The following is a 25167-nucleotide window of genomic DNA, read 5'->3' on the forward strand; positions in this document are numbered from 1 at the left end:
TTTGTATATAGATAGCTTCTTATTTCTAAATCTTCAAAATCTATTTACCGTAATTTTTATCAGGTGGACGTATCCATATATTATTGTCAATAAGAAATGGTATGGTGATAAGGTAGTACTTGTTACTCAACACAGTCTAGTTACAACACTGAGAATATTGTACACAGCGATGCCGAAGGGGGCGGCGCCATCTCCACTTAATTTTGTGCAAACATTAATAACTTCCCTTAGCTTGTATAGTTAATAGGTGATGGCAACTAGATTTGAATCAAGTTGCCTTGACATCATGAATCACATGACTGATCCCACATGACCCCCAAACAGGCAGAGCTTTCGATACCCACAGCTGGATAGCCAAATATTTGTTGCGCCTCTTCCAGTGCCAGTCTATACCACCAGACCCTGGGTGTGGTCCATGGTCAGGAAATGGAAGATGGGCAAATGGACACTAGAAAGAAGCTTGGACCCTGTGTGATGGAGGAGACTCGGACAACAAACTTCTCAGTTTGAGGAGCCATGCCATTACCCGCTGGAGAGCAGTTTGTGACTTTGAGACCATAGAACGCTTGTTAGCAAGTAGAGAGAGAAGACACACTGGCAAGCTACTCAGAAAGCCATCTACACAGCCAGGAACCTCCCAAGTTGCAAGCAAAATAATAATTTCACCAGGCTATGAGGCCGCACGTTGGCTGGAAAATAAGGCAGAGAGCTTTTACCCCAGCTCTGAGAATAAGGAGGTGCTGTCTTCCTTGAGAAGCACCTTTTAGGCAGCCTGTCCCTCACAGGGTTATTGTCCATGTCGGTGGGAAGTGCCTGTGAGCCCGCTAGTACCTTTGTGGAGGTTTTTGGTCTATATTAGTTGCCATGGCTCCAAAACTTGCAAAAAATTATGAAGATAAATGAGAGACTATACAGTCTATCCCTCAATATGAAACAAATGGGAACTACTCAAAAATTTAAAATATGGGCTGGGGAGATGGCTCAGGGGGTAAAAGTGTTTGCCACGCATAGGTGAAGATCTGAATGTGGATTTGCAGAGCCCACGTAAAAGCAGATGTGGTAACTCACACCTGTAACCCCAGTGCTCCTCCAGTGAGGCAGGAGGCACAGACAGGAATGCCCAAAGCCAGCTAAGCTGGAAGATGCAAAGAAAGAGAGACCCCATCTCAAGCAAAGGAGAAGGAGAGGACGCCCTTGTTCCCACTCACAAATGTAAACATTCACAAAACAGACAGACAGACACACACACACACAGAGAAAGATACACACACAGACACACACACACAGAGACACACACACAGATGACACGCACACAGAGGCACATGCACACACATCCACATTTATGTGTTGGGTGAGTATGACCCAGGGAGATGGCTTACTGGATAAAGATGCTTACCACCAGGGCAGACAACCTGAATTTGATTCCCAGAACCCACATGGTAGAAGGATAGAACCAACTCCCAGAGCTTTCCCTCTGATTCTACATGCTATGCCACGCATGCACACCTCCCCCACCCAAAACCAATAACAGATAGAAGTGGATAATTGCTTTAATATTTTGGGAAACAAATGCACAAACAAAAAGCCAAGCCAACTTCCTGATGGAGGCGGGAGGGAGAGTGAGCTCACCCACTGCCCCAGTCCATGTTTCCACTGTCATGTGAAAGACACAATCAGCTCCTCCTCCCGCTTGCTCCCAATTCCCTACTTCACCCCATCCTTGACTCTTGTTACAGGGTGCTGAATATTGCATAGCAGATTCCTCAGGATCCTGCCAACTTCCAGTTAGATCCTGGCTGTTGAGCAGTGGTCAGCATTCAGAGCATCATCTGTGGCAGCCCTCCTGTGGTTGGAATTCAGAGCATCATCTGTGGCAGCCCTCCTGTGGTCGGAATTCAGAGCATCATCTGTGGCAGCCCTCCTGTGGTTGGCATTCGGAGCATCATCTGTGGCAGCCCAGCTGTGGCCGGCATTCAGAGCATCATCTGAGGCAGCCCTCCTGTGGTCGGCATTCAGAGCATCATCTGAGGCAGGCCTCCTGTGGTCGGCATTCGGAGCATCATCTGTGGCAGCCCTCCTGTGGTTGGAACTCAGAGCATCATCTGTGGCAGCCCTCCTGTGGTTGGAACTCAGAGCATCGTCTGTGGCAGCCCTCCTGTGGTCAGAATTCGGAGCATCATCTGTGGCAGCCCTCCTGTGGTCAGAATTCGGAGCATCATCTGTGGCAGCCCTCCTGTGGTCGGCATTCGGAGCATCATCTGTGGCAGCCCTCCTGTGGTTGGCATTCGGAGCATCATCTGTGGCAGCCCAGCTGTGGTCGGCATTCAGAGCATCATCTGTGGCAGCCCTCCTGTGGTCGGCATTCAGAGCATCATCTGAGGCAGCCCTCCTGTGGTCGGCATTCGGAGCATCATCTGTGGCAGCCCTCCTGTGGTTGGAACTCAGAGCATCATCTGTGGCAGCCCTCCTGTGGTCGGAATTCAGAGCATCATCTGTGGCAGCCCTCCTGTGGTTGGTATTCGGAGCATCATCTGTGGCAGCCCAGCTGTGGCCGGCATTCAGAGCATCGTCTGAGGCAGCCCTCCTGTGGTCGGCATTCAGAGCATCGTCTGTGGCAGCCCTCCTGTGGTCGGCATTCGGAGCATCATCTGTGGCAGCCCTCCTGTGGTCGGCATTCGGAGCATCATCTGTGGCAGCCCTCCTGTGGTTGGAACTCAGAGCATCATCTGTGGCAGCCCTCCTGTGGTTGGAACTCAGAGCATCGTCTGTGGCAGCCCTCCTGTGGTCAGAATTCGGAGCATCATCTGTGGCAGCCCTCCTGTGGTTGGAACTCAGAGCATCATCTGTGGCAGCCCTCCTGTGGTTGGAACTCAGAGCATCATCTGTGGCAGCCCTCCTGTGGTTGGAACTCAGAGCATCATCTGTGGCAGCCCTCCTGTGGTTGGAACTCAGAGCATCGTCTGTGGCAGCCCTCCTGTGGTCGGCATTCGGAGCATCATCTGTGGCAGCCCTCCTGTGGTCAGAATTCGGAGCATCATCTGTGGCAGCCCTCCTGTGGTCGGCATTCGGAGCATCATCTGTGGCAGCCCTCCTGTGGTCGGAATTCGGAGCATCATCTGTGGCAGCCCTCCTGTGGTCGGCATTTGGAGCATCATCTGTGGCAGCTCTCTTAATTCCAGCAGGACACTTGGGAGATTAAAAAACAGAAACTGGCAGGATGCAGTGGTGCATGCCTGTAACCCCAGCACTCTGGGAGGCAGAAGCAGGCAGATCTCTGTGAGTTCCAGGTCAGCCCAGTCTACAGAGTGAGTCCAGGACAGCCAGAGCTACACAGAGAAACCCTATCTCAGAAAAACAAACACAAACAGAGAAGCAGACTGGACAGCTCGCCGAGCTTCTGCACTGGATAGCTCGTCAAGCTCCGGCCTGGGCCTGGAGGCACCTTCTCTGCTGTCTTGCCCTCCCAGTGGTGCACACTGTATAGCTTCTGCACTATTTTATTTCTCCTTTTGCTTCTTCGGTTCCCATTTTGCAGGCTCCAATTACACCTCCTTTGTTTGACACACCTAACATGGTTTCTATTTTCCTCACTAGAATTTTGCTGATATTATTAATCAAAACAAACCAAAAACCTGAATGAACAAGAATCCCCTTTCTAATGACCAGAATCAATTTCAACCCACACAAAGCCCACAACACAGCCTGATTGTTTTTGCAGGCCATGTCGGGGTGTACAGATTCCCTAGGGTAGTTTGCATTTATATAGAGTTCAAAAGTTTTCTGATGCTAAATGATGTCTCCCCACAGAATGCCAAAGTAATCTCGCAAGTTGATATAAGTTTAGGAAATTAAAATACAGTTGGTTTTGTACAGCACTAACCTCTTACCGCCAACCCAGCTGTTAGCAAGGCCAACAGAGGAAAGAGAGACCTGAGGACTGGATGACAAACCAGTTCCTGGCCGAGTTTACAGAGCTTCAGTCTTCAACATGGAAGACAGGAAGGAGCCTGCAGAGGTCATGGAAGACAGGAAGGAGCCCTCAGAGGTCATGGAAGACAACCCGCAGAGGTCATGGAAGACAGGAAGGAGCCCGCAGAGGTCTTCGTGTAAATCTGGGCTTCTGGATCTATGGCTGACTGATGGTCAGCATTTCAGGTCCAGCCTTCCCTTTCCAAGCATTCTGTATGGCAAAGTTTTAGAACATCATTTTTGGACAATCCTGGCAAGACCTCCAGGAAATGGAAATGCAAAACCCACCAGGCTTCTTCATGGCATGAAAAAAAATATTTTCTAGAAAGAAGGAAGGAGGGCTGGGGGATTGCTCAGTTACTAAAATGCTTGCTGTTCTAGTCTTCTCTCTGTTGCTGTGATAAAACAAAACAAAACAAAATGCACACACACAAGAAAACAAAAACCCAAAGACAAACAAACACCTAACCAACAGTAATGTGAGGAGAGGGTTTGTTTCATCTTCTAGCTTGCATTTCATCATGAATGGGAGTGAAGGCAGGAGGTCATGGCAGGAACCCGGAGGCAGGAACGGAAGCAGAGGCCGAGGAGGGGTTCCACTTCCTGTCCTGTTCCTTATAGCTTGCTTATCTTGCTTTATTATACAACCCAACACCACCTGGCCAGGGTGGCACCACCCACAGTGGGTTGGGCCCTTCCACATCAATCATAAATCAAACACTGCCTCACAGACTTGCCCACAAGCCGATTTGACCCAGCAGTTGCTCAACTGAGGTTTCCTCTTCCTCAGTGTCTATAGTTTGGGTTAAGTTGACAAAAACAAACTAACTAACTAACTAACTAACTAACTAACTAACTAACTAACCAGCACTCTTGCTATGTGAGCACTAAGACATAAGTTTGGATGCCTAGCATACATATGTAAAGCCAGGCACAGCAGTGGACACCTGTTATCCCAGGGCTAGAGAGCAGGGACCTGAGATTCCTGGGCCTCACAGGCCGACTAGTCTTGCCAAATTAGTGAGCTCCAGCTTCAGTGCTAGATAGATAGATAGACCCTACCTCAAAGAAGGTGGAACAGCAACTAGGAAAGACTTTGGGCATCAATCTCTGGCCTCCACACACATGTACCTGCACACATATGCACCTCCAGGGGGAAAGAAAACCAGGTTAGGAACTGCTGGGCATTCATAGGTTGGATGGTTTTGTGAAATGCTGGGAAATTCAAGATTATACCTAGAATGTGTGTTCTTCCAGCAAGGCTAGGGACAATGAAGCAGTAAAGCCCTGAATGAGCCATAAAACTCTTCAAGTGTGATGGAAGATGACAGCCAGCCAGGGACAAGGCCAGAGATGCAAGCCTACGGGGGAGTACCAACTGAGTCCACCAAGGGGGAAGATTCTGGAAAGACCTGCCCGCTTGCTTTCCAAAACCCTTGAAGAAAATTGAACCCAGTAGCTTATTTGTTGATCTTCATGGGGGCAGTTTGCCTAGGGGATTTTAATTTCCTTTCTGATCAACTGACAAAAAGAAACAACGTGAGCCCTACAATTATCCTGAACAAAGTGTCATTTACTTGTCATGAGACTTCTATATCCAGTCAATTGTGTCTTTGTTCTCTCCTCAAATTATAAGAGGGAGGAAAAGCTACCTCCTGTGCACGGGGAACCGAAGCTGTGTTCCGTGCTAACTGCCACCTTGGCCTACTTCCAACCTTTATATAGAAGCTGGCCTTTGTTAGTGCCACTGGCAGCGTCTGTGCCAACCTTCCTATCTACTAGGCCCTCCTGCTTTCTGTTGGCCTTTTGTACCACAGTCCTGATGGGGCCCAAAGCTGTACCCATATACAAAAAATTAGTACTGCTGTTCTCTCAAGCAGACAACAGCTTCCAGAATTAAAAATAAACCCACCAGTGTGGGGCACCAATATGCACAGCCCTGCTGCCTTTCAATAATGCCAGACAAGTCTGTCATCATCGCTTTAAAGAAACCCTATTGTTTCTTCAGAATTAGCTCAATAAATGCACTGTTCCTCTTGTTGAGTTCAGCGATAGGATGTGCTGGAAAGGGCGAATAGTTGATAAACTCTCTTTGTTTCATAGTGTGGAAGTTTTTTCTATTAACGGTGACTTGGACATATCAGGAGCCCTATGAGTGAGGTCATCCTCATCTCCCGAGGGTCATGGATCGATCTGGTTAGACAGCGGTCACTTTAGAATGCACGTAGGAGGCACGTAAGTCCCTCTCTGGGAAGTGGGCTTCCATATCACCGTGGCAGCTCAACAGCCAAGGGACATTCTGAGCTAGGTAGAAAACCATGCTTGATTCTCTAAGCTACTTTTGGCTCCCAGCAGTCTCTAGATGTCCTGCAGCAGTCCCTAACTTGGGTCCTGTCCTCTCTGCACCTGCTACCACTGCTGAAGGGAGTCTACTTGGGAGTCCCGTCACTTGTGTTCCCTTGACTCGGTAGGAGACTGCATCACATAGCTTTCTCTGAGGCTTTTAAGCCGTGGCCACGCACATGAGTCCAACTCTGCCACAGCATCAGTGCTGTCACAGAAGCAGCTAAACTACTACAGACAACACACAAATAGACACAGTCATGCTTAAGTCAAACCCCAGTAACCCAAAAAGGCCAGGGATGGTGTTGCAGTACGCTTGGCCAGGTAGTGTGGCATTGAGATGTTGTAAACCAGGAAGCAGTTTATTATATACCCTACCTGGTGGGCTCCCAGCAGGTTAGGACCCAAAGGCTAGACGATCCCAGTTTCACTGATTAGGGCTTTTTTTCCCTATAATTTTGACTTCTTTGATCTCTGTGTGTGTGTGTGTGAGAGAGAGCGAGAGAGAGAGACAGAGAGAGAGACAGAGAGAGAGAGAGACAGAGAGACAGAGAAGAGGGAGAGACAGAGAAGAGGGAGAGGCAAAGACAGACAGACAGAGATAGAGACAGACAGACCCCCAGAGAGAGACATAGGCAGAAACAGAGACACACAGAGAAAGACAGAAAGACAGAGAGAGATTGAGAGAAAGACACACACACAGAGGGGGGAGGGAGGGAGGGAGGGAGGAGGTTAGGAGTTACTAAAGCAGACTCCAGCAAACATCCTGTACTGAGACAGATTGGTAGCATATATGCTTTCAAACAACGAAAAGGCAAACATCCCACACTTCATCATCTGTCTTCATCCTTGTTTCTTCACAGTTAGTAATATTTTCTGCTCCCATTCTGACAGTATTAGCTGACAAGACACACATTTGGCATGAATATATATATATATATATGTGTGTGTGTGTGTGTGTGTGTGTGTGTGTGTGTGTGTGTGTGCATATCCCTTTAAAAATAGTCCCCCCTGCTTTTGCACGAGTTTCTGTGTGTACACTAGTGTTTGTCATGTATGCGGGAACACATGTCCAGTGTAGGTATGTGTGTGCGCTAGTATTTGCTTGTGTGTGGGCATACACATATCCAATGTGGGTATGTGTGTGCACTTGTGTTTGCATGCATATGGGCATACATGTCCAGTGTGGGCATGTGTGTGCACTAGAGTTTGTCATGTATATGGGAACACATGTCCAGTGTAGGTATGTGTGCGCTAGTATTTGCATGTGTATGCACTAATGTTTTCATGTGTATGGGCACACATGTCTAGTGTGGAGATGTGTGTGTGCTACTGTTTATATGTGTGTGGGCACACGTGTGTATTAGTGTTTGCATGTGTGTGGGCACACATGTATATTAGTGTTTGCATGTGTGTGGGCACACATGTCCAGTGTGTGTGGGTATGTGGAGGTGCAAGGCAGATGTCCAGAGTCTCCGTGTCTTATTAATTGAGGTAGGACATCTCAGTCTACCCCAGAGCACACTAACACAGCTCGTCCAGCTGGGGAGCTTGCTCCAGATTTCCTGTTTCCATCCTATGAAGAACTGCCGGCGGGGGGGGGGGGTGCTATGCCCACCTGGCACTTTTGTGAGTCCTGGGGGTCTGAACATGCCCAGCACAGCAAGGGCTCTGCCTGCAGAGCCATCTCCCCAGCCCTGTGACCACTTTTTAACTGCATTGAGAAGGATAAGCATGCACCCAGTTCCAGGTGATCTTTCCCTTTGCCTCGGGACAGTCACCCCCACAGGAAGCTTTTCAGTAGCTACCAGTAAGTTTGGTGATGATCTAAAGTGCTGCCGTGGATCTCACGCCTACATAGGTGGGTAGCCATGGATCTCATGCCTACAGCAGCAGGTGGGTAGCCATGGATCTCATGCCCACAGCAGCAGGTGGGTAGCCATGGATCTCACGCCTACATAGGTGGGTAGCCATGGATCTCATGCCCACAGCAGCAGGTGGGTAGCCATGGATCTCATGCCCACAGCAGCAGGTGGGTAGCCATGGATCTCACGCCTACATAGGTGGGTAGCCATGGGTCTCATGCCCACAGCAGGGGGGTACTACAGGCTTTGTCACTAGTGCCCATGCTTAGTGCTTAAATCTGTTGGAATCACCATGGCTTCCCAGGGTCCTTGCACTTTTGTGGTAAGGTATAAGGGATACTGGGTGACATTCAGCATCAAGGACAGTGAAAACAATTCACATTTCAATCCTCTTCTGGGAACTAAATTGGAACATATTAGCTCAGTGCCATTTACAGTGTCTTCAGTCTTCCTTTATTGGGAGCACACCACCACACACACCATCACCCACACACACACCGTCACCCCCATAAATACCATTACCCCATCACACTGTCCATCACACACACACACACACACACACACACACACACACACACACACACACACACTGTCACCTCCACACGTACCATCACCCCTCACACTGTCACCCTCGCACACACCATCACCCACACACACACACTGTCAACCCCCCATGCTATCACCCCCACACATACTGTCACCCACATACATGCCATCACCCCCCCACAGTCACCCACACACACCGCCACCTACATACACACCATCACCTCCCCACACACTGTTACCCTCACACACCATCACCCCCCCACACCATCACCCCCATACATACCGTTACCCAATGCACACTGTCCATCTCTCTCTCTCTCTCTCTCACACACACACACACACACACACACACACACACACACTGTCACCCCCACACATACCATCACCCCTCCACATACTGTTACCCACACACACACCATCACCCACACATACTGTCACCCACATACATGCTGTCACCCCCCCAGACAGTCACCCCCACACACATACACACCATCACCTCCCCACACACTGTCACCCTCACATACACTGTCACACACACACACATCGTCACCCCCCCCACACCGTCACCCCCACACACACCGTCACCCCCACACACACCGTCACCCCCACACACACCGTCACCCCCACACATACATTCAGCCCCCCACACACTGTCACCCACACACGTACCATCACCCACACACACGCTGTCACCGCCCCCACACCACCCGCACACACACTGTCTCCTGGGTGTGGTGAATCATTAGCGTCAACCTCGGTCTTCCTTTCTACTCTCTGCCGATCTCTTTTGCAAGAATAGATAAGCAAATAAGACTTTGCTCATTTACTCAGAGTAAAGAAGATAATGAAATCTATAAATTGCCTCCACTGCAGCTAAGTAAACTGGGGTAGCATTAGCTATCACAATCAGTGTGAAATAGGTCAGGGGGTCAGCATGATATGAGCAAAGTCCCTCAATTGAAAGGTGACCTCACATGGACACATGCAACACAAGGCTGTGTGTTGTGATGCACTAGGCTCAAACCACACAGCAATGCTAGTACAGCTCGATTCCTTTCTTCTCGTGTGTGTGTGTGTGTGTGTGTGTGTGTGTGTGTGTGTGTGACTTAAAAATGTATTGTTCTATTTCATGTGTATTTGTGCTTTGCTTGTTTGTATATCTGAGCATCATGTGTGTGCCTGGTGCTCACAGACTTCAGAAGACGAGGCTGCATGTCCTGGAACCACAGTGCCACATGGGTCCTGGGATTTGAACCTGGGTCCTCTGAAGAGCCAGGGACCTCAGTCATGGAGCCGTCTCTCTAGGCCCTCTTTCTTATTTTTTTAGGAAAATATTCCTAAATAGTTTGCTTTCATAGCACGGATCCCAAGGCCACTTGTGGCATGGAAGGGACACAGCTTGGGGCTCAGAGTAACATAGCTGATTCAGAGGACAGACCTCATAAAGCTGCCACTGGAAGCCAATGGAAAAAAGTATACACAGCGAAAAGGCCTTTGACATGATGTGGCCATCACTGCTTGGACACGCTCTCTGGCCATCTGGCTGTCCTAATTCTGTTATCCTGTGTAGACTTCCTCTCCACGTCATTCCCAAGTCCCTTGTGAGTCCCCTGGAGGTGATGGGAGAGACGGGCTACACTGGAATGCTTGGCATTCCAAGCTCTGCAGGGCACTGCCAGTGTCTGACCAAATGCCTTCAAAGCGTTTTAATCGCACTTACTTATATGTGTAGACGCACACACACATGCACACACACACACACACACACACAACACACACACGTGCATACTGTAGCATGCATGAGGAGGTCAAAGAGCAGCTTGTGAGAATCAGGTGTCTCCTTCCACCATGTGGGACCCTGGGATTGAACTTGGATCATCAGGCTTGGCGACAAGCACCTTCACTCCATGAACCATTTCACCAGCCCTAACTGTACCACATTGATGCAAAATACAACTCTCACCTCAAAGGGACACAGAGATGAGTGACCATTGCCTGGGGATATGGATCCAGGGTGCTCCTAAAACCACCTCCCCATGTGATAACCACACACCCACCGAAAGCCAGCCAGGGACCCAAGGCCTCCCAAATGCATCAGTGGAGACATCACCTAAAGGGGTACAGCACGTTCCAGCTATAGGTTTCAGATCCAATCTGATGATATTTTATCTTTTTGGTTTTGGAAGCTATTATACCCCCCAAATTTTGGCATGCCTGTTAATATACTTCCCCAAATGCCTCCTACGGCCATCACAGGATGTTGGTCAGACAAAGAGTCAGTCAGTAAATGGCTATGGAGTGGACTGAGAATAGCCCAAGATAACGTGGCTCTGGAGCTGCAACATTCCAACTCTATACAGTCATGAAGTTCAAGTCAGTCAAATAGCCTCATAGTGTCACAACAGCAGTTCTGGTCCACCGAGGGAAAACTATTTCCGTCTGGTCAAGAGAATCCCTGCTCTGTCCTGGGCAGAGACCTGACATTCTAGTTAGGCAGAGTCAATGACCCGGCTAAGGGGGGTACCCCTAGGAAGGTGGGGGAGGTTTACCCTAAGTCCTGTTAAAGAGATAAAAGGAATACTTAGCTCTTTAGTGACATAATGGAGTTTTCTTTCCCATAATTCCCTGCTCCTACAAGCTGCCATGAGGCTCTGGTGGGCCAGACAGTCTGAGTCAGGACTGAGAAGGAGATAACTGCTTTTCCCCCATCTCTTCTCTTCTGTTTTCTTTTCCCAGAGCTGAAGAACGGGTTTTGCTTGTCTTTGTACTTCGGGCACCTAACCCTTCTCCACAGCTCCCCTGCCCACCTATCCAGGGAGTGGGACCTGTGTACCTGCTGGACTCCCACAGTCCAGCCCTTTCTCTCCACCGCACTCCTCCCAGCATCTGCTGAGCTCTACTCCTAGGCCACGCTGGGCTTGGCTCTTAAACTCCAGAAAATAGTGCTCAAGTTTTTTGTTTGAGTCTGTTCTTAAACCATTCTTTTATTAGCAAGACTAACAACCCCAAGAGGGGAACCCTGATTTCTTGGTACGGGTGGAAACTATGCTGAGACTCCCCAAAATTCTAGTAGTGGTGGAGTCTTTAACAGGTGTGGCCTCTGTGTCCTCTGTATCTACCATCTTTCCAAGACAATCAAGCATCACCAGACAGCCTCGCTTTCCCTTGAAAGGTCATTTGCCTTGTGGGCTCTGACTTTCTCATGAGCCCGAGGCTGCTTTAGCTCCCTGAGACCTAAAGAATCGTTTCCTGGGGTGCCCGGCTGGGTTGTCATCCCCCACACCCAACCCTAGCATTTTCTGCCCAGGGAATTTAGCAGTAACTGAACCGGAGAGCTGTCAGGTGTTCCTGCCGACTTCAGGCTAGACCTCATGTGTCAACAGGCAAACGCTGTGGGTCAGGGTAGACCTCATGTGTCAACAAGCGAACGCTGTGGGTCATCCTCCTGGTGGTTCAGGCAGAAGCCTCAGAAGCTCTGACGCCTGCCAGGGAGCCCGCATTCCCTGAGACCTCAGAGGGGAGGAGCCTAAGCCTGCTGCTGCCGCCGCCGCCTCCAAGCAGCCGTGATGCTCACTTACTTTTACTAGAAACGACTGGAACATACGCTTGTGCTGAGCCAGTGCAGACTGAGGGCTCTTGAGTGTCTCCTGGGCTTGCCGGGGCTGTACCATCAGCTCAACAGGCTGAAGAGAATGGGGGGGGGGGCGCTCCTACTCAGGGTCCCCATCTGCTCAGCTTCGGCTGCTGTGTGTCCTGACCAGTGCTGCATCTCAGTCACAAACGTTTCATCCTGATTAACAAAGGGATGTTTGTTGGTCTATGGTGAAAGACTCCCTCTTCCTCCAAGGCCATGAAAGTACGGGATTCCCACTTCAGGCTCTGACCCTTGTGCCTGAGGCAAAGGATGTCAGACCTAGCCACAGGGCTGGGCACTTCTCTCTCTTCTGTTGGAAACATTCACCTTTTGACCCTCCAGTTTGGCTTCTAAGGTAACGGACTCATTTCTTCTCAGTGCATAGCAAGGTTGGACAATCAAACAAGACCGGTTTTTTGGAAGGGTCTTGTTTTGTTTATATTGACAGATGTTAGGACATGGACACAGGGGATCCAGGCTGTTCTGTGCATAGTCCTATTTGCAGTGGAAATAAAAGCTAGCCAAATCTGAGGAGTAGGCTGTGTTATGTAGTGACAGCAACAAACCTGAGATCGGAGAAATGGGCTCTGTTTATTGTTTTAAGCAAACACCTGACTTTGGGAGCTGGTCAATAATACACATGTTTGGGGTTGATGGAGTTCTTTCCTTATATAAACAGCAAAAACTCCAACATCAATATTGTGGGTTCTGACCTGCTTCCCTGTGGTCCCGCCACCTCCAGAAGCCATCCATGAAGAGGCGCGTCCCTCACCTGTCAGTGTTGAGATGACGGTGTCAGTCTTTCTCTGTGTGGGGGGCTAGTTGTTCTCATCAATATTTAGGAAGGTGTCCCTTCGCTTTCTGATCATGTAAAGTGGGGTCTCAAGCAGCTGTTGTGGATGCTCAGCCACGCTGTAAGCCTGGACCCATGGAGGCCAGAGCTGGCTGTCAAGCTGTTGCCCTTTATCATGGCACATGGGTTCACCTTGGACTTTGAGAACCTGTCTGGTGCTTCTCCATTTGTCTCAGATGACAACTGAAAGTCTCAGACTAGACCAACACGTACACACAGTCACCTGGTGGCCTGACTGGAATACAGGCTCTTATCAGGTGAGAGACAGCCAGGCCATGTGCAGTTCTAGAACACTCTCAGGTGGTGCCAAGGCTGGTAGTCCTCTACCACACTCTGAGCAAGACTTCTAAAGACTGTCAATAAGGAAGACTTTCTTCTTCTTTTTCTTCCTCACAACATTACGTGAAAGACTAAGTAACCAACAATCCAGTGTAGTACCCAAACCCAAAACCTGAACATCTTGTGCCAACATCTCAACAATAACGGAAGTCACTGGAGCTATCAAACCATCTTGTTCAAGGGCTATTTATTTACTTGGTAAGCTAAACAAAACACAGAGGACCCCAGTGTCTGCAATTCCCTCTCTCTCTCTCTCTCTCTCTCAATAAAAATGAATCTTTAAAAATAATCCCATTGGCTCAGTACTACTGAACAATTAACCCCCAGTGCTGAAATCCTGGGGGCTAAGAATTTAATTCCAAAAACTATTATTCAAAGTCAAAGAAAGACAGCGAAATATTTAAAACTGGGGACTATCCCAGTTTAAAATGAATTTTGCAATTTTCAAAGAATAAGCCTAATTGTTCCTCTCCCCTGGAGTGGCGTTTTGGCTGCAGGAAGAGCTCGCAGAGGAGATATCGACGGATCTCACTGCCCTTGGCAGTGCCAGGCGGCTCTCAGCCTTCCCTGGCGGTGGAAGCCGGCTTCAGCCACTGCTGAGAATTTATAGGAACATAACCACCTGGAAAAGCTACTCATTCTCCTGCTATATCACCACAGAAGGTAAAGCCATCCTTCTCCCCAGAACTGGCAAAGGGACTGGGTAACGGGTGCATTCGGGAGAATGTGTAAATCTGGGCGCTGTCCCAGGCCAAGTTAAAGCTGGTTGGCAGTGACACAGGAAAGGGAGGAGCTGGGTGCTGGGACAATAGCTGATCCCTTTGCTCCCCAGGGCACTTCTCTAACAAACTAAGAAGTGCTAGGTTAGTGACATGTCCCCTTAGCACTGCCCAAAGCCTCTGCCCACAGAAACCCAGGCTTCTGGTTCAGGTGGAAGCATCTTTACTGCACTCAGCAGGACTCAGCAGGCACCAGTAGGTCTCTGATAGACCTCACTTTGGTCTCCTGGTTCCCTGGTCCTCCCCTTATCCTAAATCTATGCTGGCACTGCAGGGGGCCAACCTACTCAGGACCCCGCTTTAAGCCTCTCTCAACGTGAAGATAGATGCCTTAGGTAATAGAGTGCTGTACACTGGAAGGTAGCACAGCCCTAGCAATAGCCTGCATCTCAGCATCTCAGCATCTCAGCTAGAACCCAAGGCCTTCCACCCAGCCACCTGTGGGACATGCAGCTCTTAGCCCATGAAGGCCACGTAAAGCTGCACAAGGTTCTTTTGTGTGTGTGCGTGCTCATGTGCATGCGGAGGTGTGGAGGTCATAGGTCAATCTTGGGTATCATTTCTAAGGCTCTGTGCATCTTTCTTTCTTTCTTTTTTTAAAATGTAGGGTCTCTCAGTGGCCCGGAGCTCACCAACTATGCTAGACTGGCTAGCCAGCGAGCCCCAGGGATCTGCCCATCTTTGCCCTTACCAGCAATGTAATTTAAAGCAAGTGCCACCGCATTTGGTAGCAGTTCCTCCTCCTCCTCCTCCTCCTCCTCCTCCTCCTCCTCCTCCTCCTCCTCTTCCTCCTCCTCCTCCATATGGGCTCTGGGGATCTGACTAGGTCCTTAGGGTACAAGGTAAGCTCTTTACTGACCAAGCTATCTCTCCGGCCCCATAAAGGTTGTTTTGGGTTTTTGGTTTGTTTTGCTTTGGATTTTTGCTTGTTTTGATGTGCTAGGGATTGAACTCAGGTCCTGGCATGTGCCAGGCAAGCTTTCTCACTAAGCTACCTCCTCAGACCCTCTCCCAGAGGTTTTGGTTTTAAACTATATGCACCAGGAGGGAGTGACGCATGTGATAGTCAGAGGACAGTTTGCACTTGTCCATTTTCTCCCTCACTATGTGGAGCCAGCTGGGGATTAAATTCCAGTTTTTCCAGACTTGGCTGCAAGCACTTTTACCTGTTGAGCCATACAGCAGGTCCCTGTACCACAGTTTCTGAGACAGTGCTACTTTCAAACGTGTGTCACCAAGGGCACACACTGCAACCCACTATCTCTGCGGGACTCACTTTCCCACAGGAGAGAGGGCACGGTGCTGGGGGTTGGGGTCATGGAAAGGCCACTTCTCTACAGCAAGGATAAACTCACTCAAATCCAACAGAGACAAAGATAAAGCTGCTGGAAGCTAACCAAGGCCCTCTCAGCCCAGAGCACAGCACACATCCACTCTTTTCCTTGGTCTCTTCCACTGCTCAGACAGAGGTCCACTTGCAGAAGCTACAGGCCTTTGTAAACACGAATGAAAGATATGCAAATCATTTTGACTCTCAGAAGAATGCTCGAGGAAAGAGGCCAAAGTAAGTAAAACAAGCCAAAAAAACAAACAGAGCAAGCCTCAGACTTGCTTGTGTCCTTGCCAAGTAGTGTGGGGAGACCAGCGCTCTCTCCTTCCTGGACCTTTGTCTGGAGCTGTATAAATGTGGAAACTGACCTGGAACACTTTAGACTGTGTGCTGGGTACCCTGGCAGGTGGAGCCTAAAGAGTATAGTGGGGGATGCCATGTCTCCCTGCCATCTCTGACCCTGTTTGATACCCCACACATCTTTGGAAAACTGTTTAGACAAAGGATTCTATGGTTGCATGCCACTTGAAAACTCCCTAATATCATCACCCATAATCCTCCAATCCTGGTTAATCCACAGGACTACAACCTCCATTTGTCTATCTGTGAGGTCATTTTTCACCTCCATGTTTTAAGTTACTACTGAGAAAGATAGATAAAATCAGGCTGCCCGAGCCTTCTAATTGTCTGCACATGCTCGTCAGGCCCTCACATGTAGAATTTGTACTGAAGTCCCTCATGGCCTAAAGAGAATTAGAGATTTACGTATTGCAAATAGGTAATACTGGTTTGAAATATTTACAATATATTTGTTTTTTAGTGTGACCTTTGACATTGCGATCAAGCAAACACCTGCTCTTGCCAACTAAAACCACCTTACATAACCCTCTTGTTTTTGTATTAGGAATAAAGATCTACTTTCATTTCCGACTGGCGTTCTCTCCTTGACTTTAAGCCTGCTGGTCCTATGTTCTTGTCCCTACTCTGAGCTGCAAAACCACTGAGCTCAAACAGAGCCCCTTACAGACATGGTGGTGCTGCCTGGAATCTCCACACTCAGTGGGGGTGGCCAGTGGATAGAAGAGAGTTCAAGCCTTGGTCTATTTAGTGAGAACCTGCTTCAAAAAATAAGAACTCCTAGTATAAATGAAACAAACAACAACAACAAGTGCTGGTGAAGATTTGGGGAAAGTGGAACTCTTATTTATTAGTGGTAAGGGTGTAAACTTGTGTAGCCATTATGGAAGTTATTGTGGAAGTTCCTAAAAAAGCTAAAAATATAACTTCCATATGTCTCAGCTATATAACTCCTGGACATAAACCCCCAAGATTAAATCCTCCTACCGGGATACTTGCACATTCTTGGTCACTGATGCTTTATTCGTAATAGCCAGCAAATAGAATGAGCCTAAATGTCCATCAACTGATGAATGAATGATAAAAATATTGTATACATACACACTGGAATTTTATTAAGCTACAAAGATAATTTCTATTATGAAAATTTCAGGGAAATGGATGGAATTATAAACTATCATACTGAATGAGGTAACCTAGGCCCAGAAAGGCAAACGCCAAGTGTTCTCTTGTCAGATGTGGACCCTAAGCATGAACTCTTAGACTTGTAGATCTAGCTTGGGGCTCCTTCGGAGGCCAGAAAAATAGCTAGGGGCCCGTAAGAGAGAAAAGGAAGAAACAAAGAGGCTTGACTGGGGGTGGGGGTGGTGGGGGGTGGGATGGAAGACAGGTGACACAAAGTGAGAAGGGGATACAACTCACAGTAAGGATGCATGGAAAAGGCCATATGGAAGCTTATTTTATAAGATTATTAAATTTAATTTTAAAAAGAGTTAGCATAGAGGTACTCTGTACGGAACAACAATGCTTTCCCTGAAGTTAAAATTTAGTAAACAAAAATACAGTTCCAGGAGCAGAGTTGCCCAGAGGAACCAGAGCCTCCACCCCCAGCCCCACCCCCTGCCACCACCACTGAACAATACAAGTTACTGCTGTTGCTCCTGGTTGCTCATCAGATTTTGATGGGAAGATCTTACTGCTAAAGACACCACAGTCTTTGGTTACATGATGGAGAGAATCACGTGGGATCTGAGCTGGAAGCTTGCTCCTTCCTGGAGAGCTTTCTGCGTTCTGCAAAGTGCTGTGAAGGCTACCGGGAAAAGCCTTTAATCCCAGCACTCCGGAGGCAGAGGCAGGCGGATCGCTGTGAGTTTGAGGCCAGCCTGGTCTACAAAGCGAGTCCAGGACAGCCAAGGCTACACAGAGAAACCCTGTCTCAAAAAAACAAAACAAAACAAAACAAAAAGTCATTAGTAGTCTTACCTAGCTGTGAACTCTGAAGACCACAATGTTGACCTTCCAGGCCAGATGTGCATGGTTGTGATGCAGGTAACCACTTAAGTAATTGCTGACTGAATTTGAGGCCCTTGCTACAGAGGAAATTCATGCCTGCTACTGTAAACTTGGCCAAGAACTGGCTGCTGGGAAGGTCATAGACCCTAATGGGCAACTTAAGACTGTTCTTTTGTTAATTGGACATGTTTGTTGTCACACTGACTTCTGAATATTGCCCAGGTTCCATGTAGTGCTGTAAGGGCAAAATTAATGCTATATTTTATATGTAATGTATATTCTACAATTAATGCCGTGGTCTGTGAGAAGTCCTCCAGGTGATTTCACTACTTCCTGTGTTCCAGGAAAGACCACGCACTGCCATAAACTAGACCTGCCAGCAGTCTCCGGAAACTCCACCGGAGCGATTAGATACAGTTAACGCCCAATGATGCTCTGAGATAAAACAGCTTCCCTGGAGATTCAGCCTCCTGGACCCAACCTGCCTGAAGGTCAACATTCCTGGGACTCACGACTACCGCTTATGGTTTTTTTCCTTATTTCCCTGTGACCCCCACCCCTAATTATAGTTTTCCCTTATAAACTCCTTGAAGCTCCGATATCACTCCCCTATCCTGCTGCGTCAGGAAGGATTGTGATCCGAAGCGCTGAGCCCTGTGTATATTGCATCGGTATCGAATCCTGGTGGTCTTTTTTGGGGTTCTCCCGATCTGGGTGATCTCAGCATAACAACGCACTGTTCTATGTGGGTTTGGTTATGCATGTCTTATCCTAACATTAGTGGAAGACAAACTCGTTGGGGAGAAAGAAGCGGAATAAGAGAAAACAATGGGGAAATGCAAATGGCTAAAATTCACTAAATGCATTTATGAAATTGTTAGGGAATTTTAAAAAATACACTAAGAGCCCTGACTTGGGTTTTTTATTGCTATGGTAAAACACCAGGACCAAAAGCAACTTGGAGATGGAAGGACTTATTCCTTTTTTTGTTTTTTGTTTTTTTGTTTTGTTTTGTTTATCGAGATAAGGTCTCTCTGTGTAGCCTTGGTTGTCCTGGACTCGCTTTGTAGACCAGGCTGGCCTCGAACTCACAGCAATCCACCTGCCTCTGCCTCCGGAGTGCTGGGATTAAAGGTGTGTGCCACCATACCTGGCTAGAAGGGCTTATTTTGTCTCACAACTCTCAGGTCGTAGAACATCACGGAGGGAAGCCAGAGTGAGAAGTCAAGGCAGGAACCAGGAAGTGGAAGCCGATACAGAGGCCATGGGGGAGGATGCTAGCTCGCTTGCTGCTCGACTTGTTCCACCTGCTTTCTTATACTACAAAGACCACCTGCCAGGGTTGGCACTGTCCACAGTAGGCTGGGTCCTTCCACATCAGTCATTAATCAAAAACAAGCCCTACAGACTTACTTACAGGCAACATTATGGAGGTGTTTTAATTACCCCTTCCCAGTTATGTCTAGATTTGTGTCAATTCAACCAATGCCAGCCCCTTGGTATCTTCTGTGATTCTTCACATATATACCACATACGTGAACTAAATTTAGTCAAGTGCTGTATAAACACATGCATGCATGACTTAACCCTTAACAGTGTAATTCTGTTTTAACATCTGGACAGCTGTAGGAGGAAGGAGACCTGCCTTGAGCAGGAACAAGGGCCTCCTGGGAACACGCATGCGCAGAAAGGGGTCTTCATGTAGAGTGGACATGGCCGCGCATGCCCAGAGACTGATGACGTCACAATGGGAACCAAGGAAGAGGAGCCACATCAGCAGCTCACAGTTTAGGAGCCAAGGGGACGCTGGGAGGGAGGTATAAAGGCATGCCCTACTTCCACAATAAACAAGTCTGCTTCTGCCACTTACCTCACTCCCGGAGTCTGTGTCGTTGGCTCTGTGCAAGCTCACCTCCACCCCCAAGGGTCCGGGGCCTGGGTCCCAGCAACACTAGTGAATCATATTTTGATATATAAGTAAATTATACCTCAGGACCTCCCCATCCTCCAAGATAAGAGCTTCTGTTCCAACCCCAGTAGCAGTCACCTCCCATGGCCTCTCCCATGGGTGACTACCACCTGCTCCTGCAGACAGGCACCATCACACTCTCTGCAGAAACTACTAGATTTTGCATATAAATCCTGACCATATCCACTTCAGCTCTATCACAAACCACTGAAATAGCAACATCGAGAGTAGTGTCCGTGAGCCCTGATTTAAACATGGATCCTTGTCACCAGAACAGCTCCACACAGGCCCTCTTCTTGGCTGTGATGGGCTCTTGAAACAGCAATGCCAATGCTGTGAGAGTTTTGAGGGGAATCTCATAAAGGTGACTGGTGTCTTATGGGCTAATGTGAGCCTCAAAATCAAAACATATCCCACACTACAACTCCACAGGCTAGACTGTGTTCTCCAGCCATGAAGAGCCCAAGGCAGGAACCATGTGTCTCTTGCTCGCTTTGGACCATCATACAAGGCAAAGCACACGGCACTCACTGAATGACGGAACATAAAAGAGAGACAACTTCAGTGGGTGTGCCATAATTAATACCATGTCCAACCATTTTCGCTGCAATGACAACCCAGTTCTCTAAAACAGAGGGGGAAAGTACCTCATCAGAAAGGTCACACAGCCCAAGGTCACATACCCATCCACAGTCGCTGGACATTTGAAGCTTTTCTTTCTGAATATTAACGATTTTTTAAAACAAGAAAGGTTTTGGTGGTCACACTCAGTCATCTTGGGAAAGAACAGTATATTCTAGACGTTTAATAAGCCAAGTCAACCTGCAGGCTTTCACCGAAACCAAACAGTGACAATAGAGAATGACATTTGGTGCTTATCGGAAGGTCACAGATGAACCAGGCCTGTGTTTTGTCAATATGTACTCTGTATTTACAGATGCATTAGCAGGACCATCTCAGGGCACCTTTACAGCTTGCTGGAAAACATGGCTAGTAAGAGGCTTCGCTGTAAGAGCCAGTGCTCACTCCACGATTCCTAACTCTTAAAGTAAAGAATATACCCAACCCTTTACCAAGGCTGGGGCCCCCTGTACAACTTCATCATTCAAAAAAGCTAGCACTCACAGAGCTATGCTTCTGCTGCCCTTCTACTCCATGCGCCTTTGGTACTGATGCTGGTAAACACAGGGTGCCATGGTAACAGGAAGAACTTCACACAACATACATCAAATGTTAAAGTCCAGAGACACTGTCAGCACTCAGGTTGCCAGGTTCCCTTCTGAGAACTCCTGATCTGGGAGAGCTGTGTGATGGACAACCAGCATTTCCCCCCTGAACCGTGGAGGGGGAGAAGGATGAACCCACAATCCAAACTAAGGGGGGGGGGAGAAGAAATGAAAAAGCCTTGTGTCCTGCTCTTGGCATGGCAGAGGTTGGGGTGGACAGGAACAGTGAGCTCCAAGAGGCAGGCTGATGCCATATACTGAAAGGCTGTATTAGGCAGTTTGTCCTTCAGTGGTGGCACCAAATGGGTCATTCCATGAGGAGACCGGATAAAGGTTCTGCCCAAAGATGACTGGGGACTTTTAACCCTTCTCCCCAATAATTTCCCCATCATTTCCCTCATAGCTGTGAATACTAGTTTTTTGTGGGAGGTGGGGGATATGGTGAAAATGTACAGTGTTTCCCTCCATTAAAAACAATTTAAACCAACTAAAAGTGTTTGTCATGCATCCAAAGCAAGCCCTTTAGCCACGGCCTCTGGCTCCAGCTCTAATCTTTATATGGAAATTCAGAAGCTGCCCTGAACTGAAGGCTCTGTATTCCCTGAGGATGAACACTGATACAAATCAAACCTAGGACATGCTTTGTCTCCCTGAGACATGCTTAGGGAGCCGAGAAAGGAGAGTGCATCTTAGATTTGGTCTTGGAGGTCGGAGACTCCATCAGTTAGCTGAAAGCGCCCTGTGGCTTGAGCTGCACATATTGGCAGTAAAGTAACTGAGAACCAATTGTGTCACCACAGGCAGTGCCAAATTAGACGAACAGTGCATCTTCACCAGCTATTAATAGCAAGAAGCCTGGAGCCAACCGCAGCTCTATCTTCGTAATAAGGAAATGAAGGGCTCTCAGACATGGAAAACATTGTTAGCTGTCACCCGTAAGTGACTAAACAGAAGAACTCAGCTGAAGAACAGTTTCAGGCTGAACAGAGATTCCTAAGAGGACCCTAGCTTTATACAAAATCGGAGACTGAGTTGCCTTTTAGATATCTCTGGTTAAGCATAAGAAATTAATGTGAGAGATGCATATGAGCTTACAGGAACATGCATTAGGAAATGCATCCAAGGTAATTCTGTGAAAAGTGAAACCCAATGCAAAATCTTGGTTAATTGATTAAGAAACAGTTAGATAAATGTGCTGCTTAGGGGGTTTTGTAACATACAGCCTGAAAAAATAGCTTAAGCTAATTAAGTCCTTCATTGCATATACAAAGTTGGTCAACTATAATAGACAGGCGTCCATCTGTATTTGCAGGGCATTGGTGCCTGGACGCACATTATTTTAGTGGCATTTCTGTTGCAGTGACAAACACTCCAACCAAACCAACTTAGGGGAGCAAAGGGTTTATTGGCACTGTCATGGAAGGTCAAGGAAAGAAGTCAAGGTAAGGACCTACTCGCAGACCAGCAGACCTGCTTGCTGTTCCACACACAGCATTCACTTCACAGTCAAAGAAGTATGGCAGGGCCCATGGAGAAGTGCTGTTTGCTACCTGGCCCCACAGCTAGTGTAGAACCATTCAGTTAGCATGCTTACACGGTTCAGGGTCACACCTGCCTAGGGATGGAACCCTCCCCCACAGTGGGCTGTGCCCTCCTGAATTAATTAACAACCAAGACAACCCTTTTCCTCGCAGGCCAGTCTGATGTGGTCTACCCACAACTGAAACGGATATTCCCTTCTAGGCTGACTCGTCTGTGTCAACTTGTCAGGTAAAGCTGTCTAGGGCATGTGTACTCAGCAAAATCTTTGGATGGTCAAGTCCCGTACTCAAAATGCTAGAGCATGTGTACACAGCACGTGAACAAATTTTCATAGACTTCAAGTCATCTTTAGACTTCCTATAAAACCCCAACACAATATAAACTACACATAAATCATTGTTACAAAGTCTTATGTAGGAAATAATGTCAAGTCTGCATGTTTTCATGACATATACAAATGTTTCCCTGCAAACATTTTCAGTACGTGGTTGCTTGAATCCACAGTTGCTGACTCCACATATAAGAAATGCCAACTACATTAAAAAAAAAAAAAAGTAGGTGCATGCTGGCTATGAACAAATCCAAACATCATGTCTGTAATGGTTAATCTTAGTTGTCAACCTCACTGGATCTGCAACCAACTAAGAGACAACCTCTAGGCATACCCAGAAATAGCGAAGTCTAAGGGAAAAGCTTTTTACTCTTTGCCTGCTTGCCTTCCGGTCTCGCTGGCAAGTTCATCCACTCTGTGGCTGCTGCTGATGCTGCCTTCTACTAACATCAGAACCTAGTTTCTTCAGCTTTCCACATGGACTGATGACCAGAAGCTCTCCAGGATCACTCTAGGCATCTGGTACCAGATTGGGCCTGCTGAGACAGCCAACTCATGGGGCTGAGCAGCTGCGGGATTCTCAGTCTCGTCAGTGGAGGCGGCCATTGTTGGTCTATCCTGGCAGCATCCTGTAGCCAATCTAATAAATTCTCTTTGCTACATATCATTCTGTCAGCCCTTTTCCTCTGCAGAACCCCGACTAATGCATTGCCGTTGATTTATTTGGCCATTTTTTTTTCCTATGCTACTCTTTTTGTTTTTAATTTAAAGGTAAAATATGTGATGCTATAGACAGCAGCCATAATCCAAACAGGAAAATGATGGTGTCTAAGCAGGAAGTGACAGGTCCCCCACACTGATTTATTTTTAATCTTGCTGCCTTTGTAGAAACAAGCATGCCTGTCAGTCACGTATCTAAAGCATATTTAAATGACCTGGCAAAGACGTTTAAAAGCTGCTGAGCTGTGATATAAACTACAGCTACATTTCACTGTACCATTTATTACTTACAGCAAATGTCGCCACGGGCAGATGCAAAAACCAATAACTGAATATAATACTTAAAGAGCTACTTTTTGAAATCATGGGTTGTATTTTAAGCATACACTGATGATACACTGAAGCATAGTTATTAATATCTTTTAAATGTGAAAGCACAATGCTTCTGCACAACAACTAAGATCTTATTATGCTTAGAGCTAGCTGAAATTCAGTGCTCAGACTGACAATACCATATTTCCATATTTTTAGTCCTGCTTATGTGCCAGACTGCTGGCTTAGGGGATCTAAATAGACATCTTCAAGTTAATAATCATTTTTTTCATCTCTTCTTCTCATTTTAATCTGCACAGATCTTCCTGCTTCGCTTGGGTCTTTGACAGACAGCTGTATAGTGGGGCTGGCAGGCAGTGCGGTCAGGTCAGCTCTGCCTTTGGGAGAGCCTGGAGCCAGCTAGACTCACAGGGAGCCTGTGCAAACCAGTTCCAACCTCAGCAGATGTGACTGCCCTCCCCAACTCCTGACTGAGACAATGCCGTTGACCAGTCTGGCCATTTTTTCTATGATCCATCTTTTGTTTTGTATTAAGGGGTAAAAGGTAATACTGCAGACGGCAGCCATGTCCAAACAGGACCAGCCATAGCCTCTTCCCTCCTCACTCAGGCCTTCTCAGTCCCAGATGCCCTCACAGAGGGCTGGATGCTTTGCTTTGGGAGTGACTTTTTTGTGTGCCTTAGCCTACCTGGATGCATCACTCATGGCGTTTCACCAGTTGGATGCTGACAGCAGCTCTCCCAGGCCGAGACCATGGGAAACGTCTCCAGACATAACCAAAGTGCACTTTGACTTGGAGACACAGGAAGGGAGAGCAGAGTCGCTCTTGGTGTATGAGGTCAGAGCTGACAGAACGGTCGGTAAGACCTCACCCCCACCATTCTGAATCTGTGAACAGCAAGAAAGGCAGGCTCCGTGCTAGCCAGAGTGGGTTTAGACTGCTCCAGATGACTGTGGAGATTTCCTTTCCTGTCTGCACAGGAGCCTGCAATACAACTGTGGCCAAGAAGACACAAGA

The 25167-nt window shown here is 47.7% G+C and overlaps 2 protein-coding genes across 5 annotated transcripts in view; both read right to left on the bottom strand.

Annotated features, from left to right (window-relative positions):
• The window catches only part of Ncald (neurocalcin delta), a 268985-nt gene that overhangs the window by 120884 nt on the left and 122934 nt on the right, over positions 1 to 25167 (bottom strand). The gene's annotated exons all lie outside the window — the stretch shown is intronic.
• On the bottom strand, positions 1786 to 12394 carry LOC127201787 (protein IWS1 homolog). The gene is made up of 2 exons (XM_051160509.1): positions 12302 to 12394; positions 1786 to 3186 (listed from the first exon to the last, which is right to left on the bottom strand). Exons 1-2 carry the CDS (start codon positions 12392 to 12394, stop codon positions 1786 to 1788), a joined length of 1494 nt encoding a protein of 497 aa, XP_051016466.1.

This window comes from Acomys russatus, chromosome 17 (assembly GCF_903995435.1).
Source record: "Acomys russatus chromosome 17, mAcoRus1.1, whole genome shotgun sequence".
In the NCBI taxonomy this organism is placed as follows: Eukaryota; Metazoa; Chordata; class Mammalia; order Rodentia; family Muridae; genus Acomys; species Acomys russatus.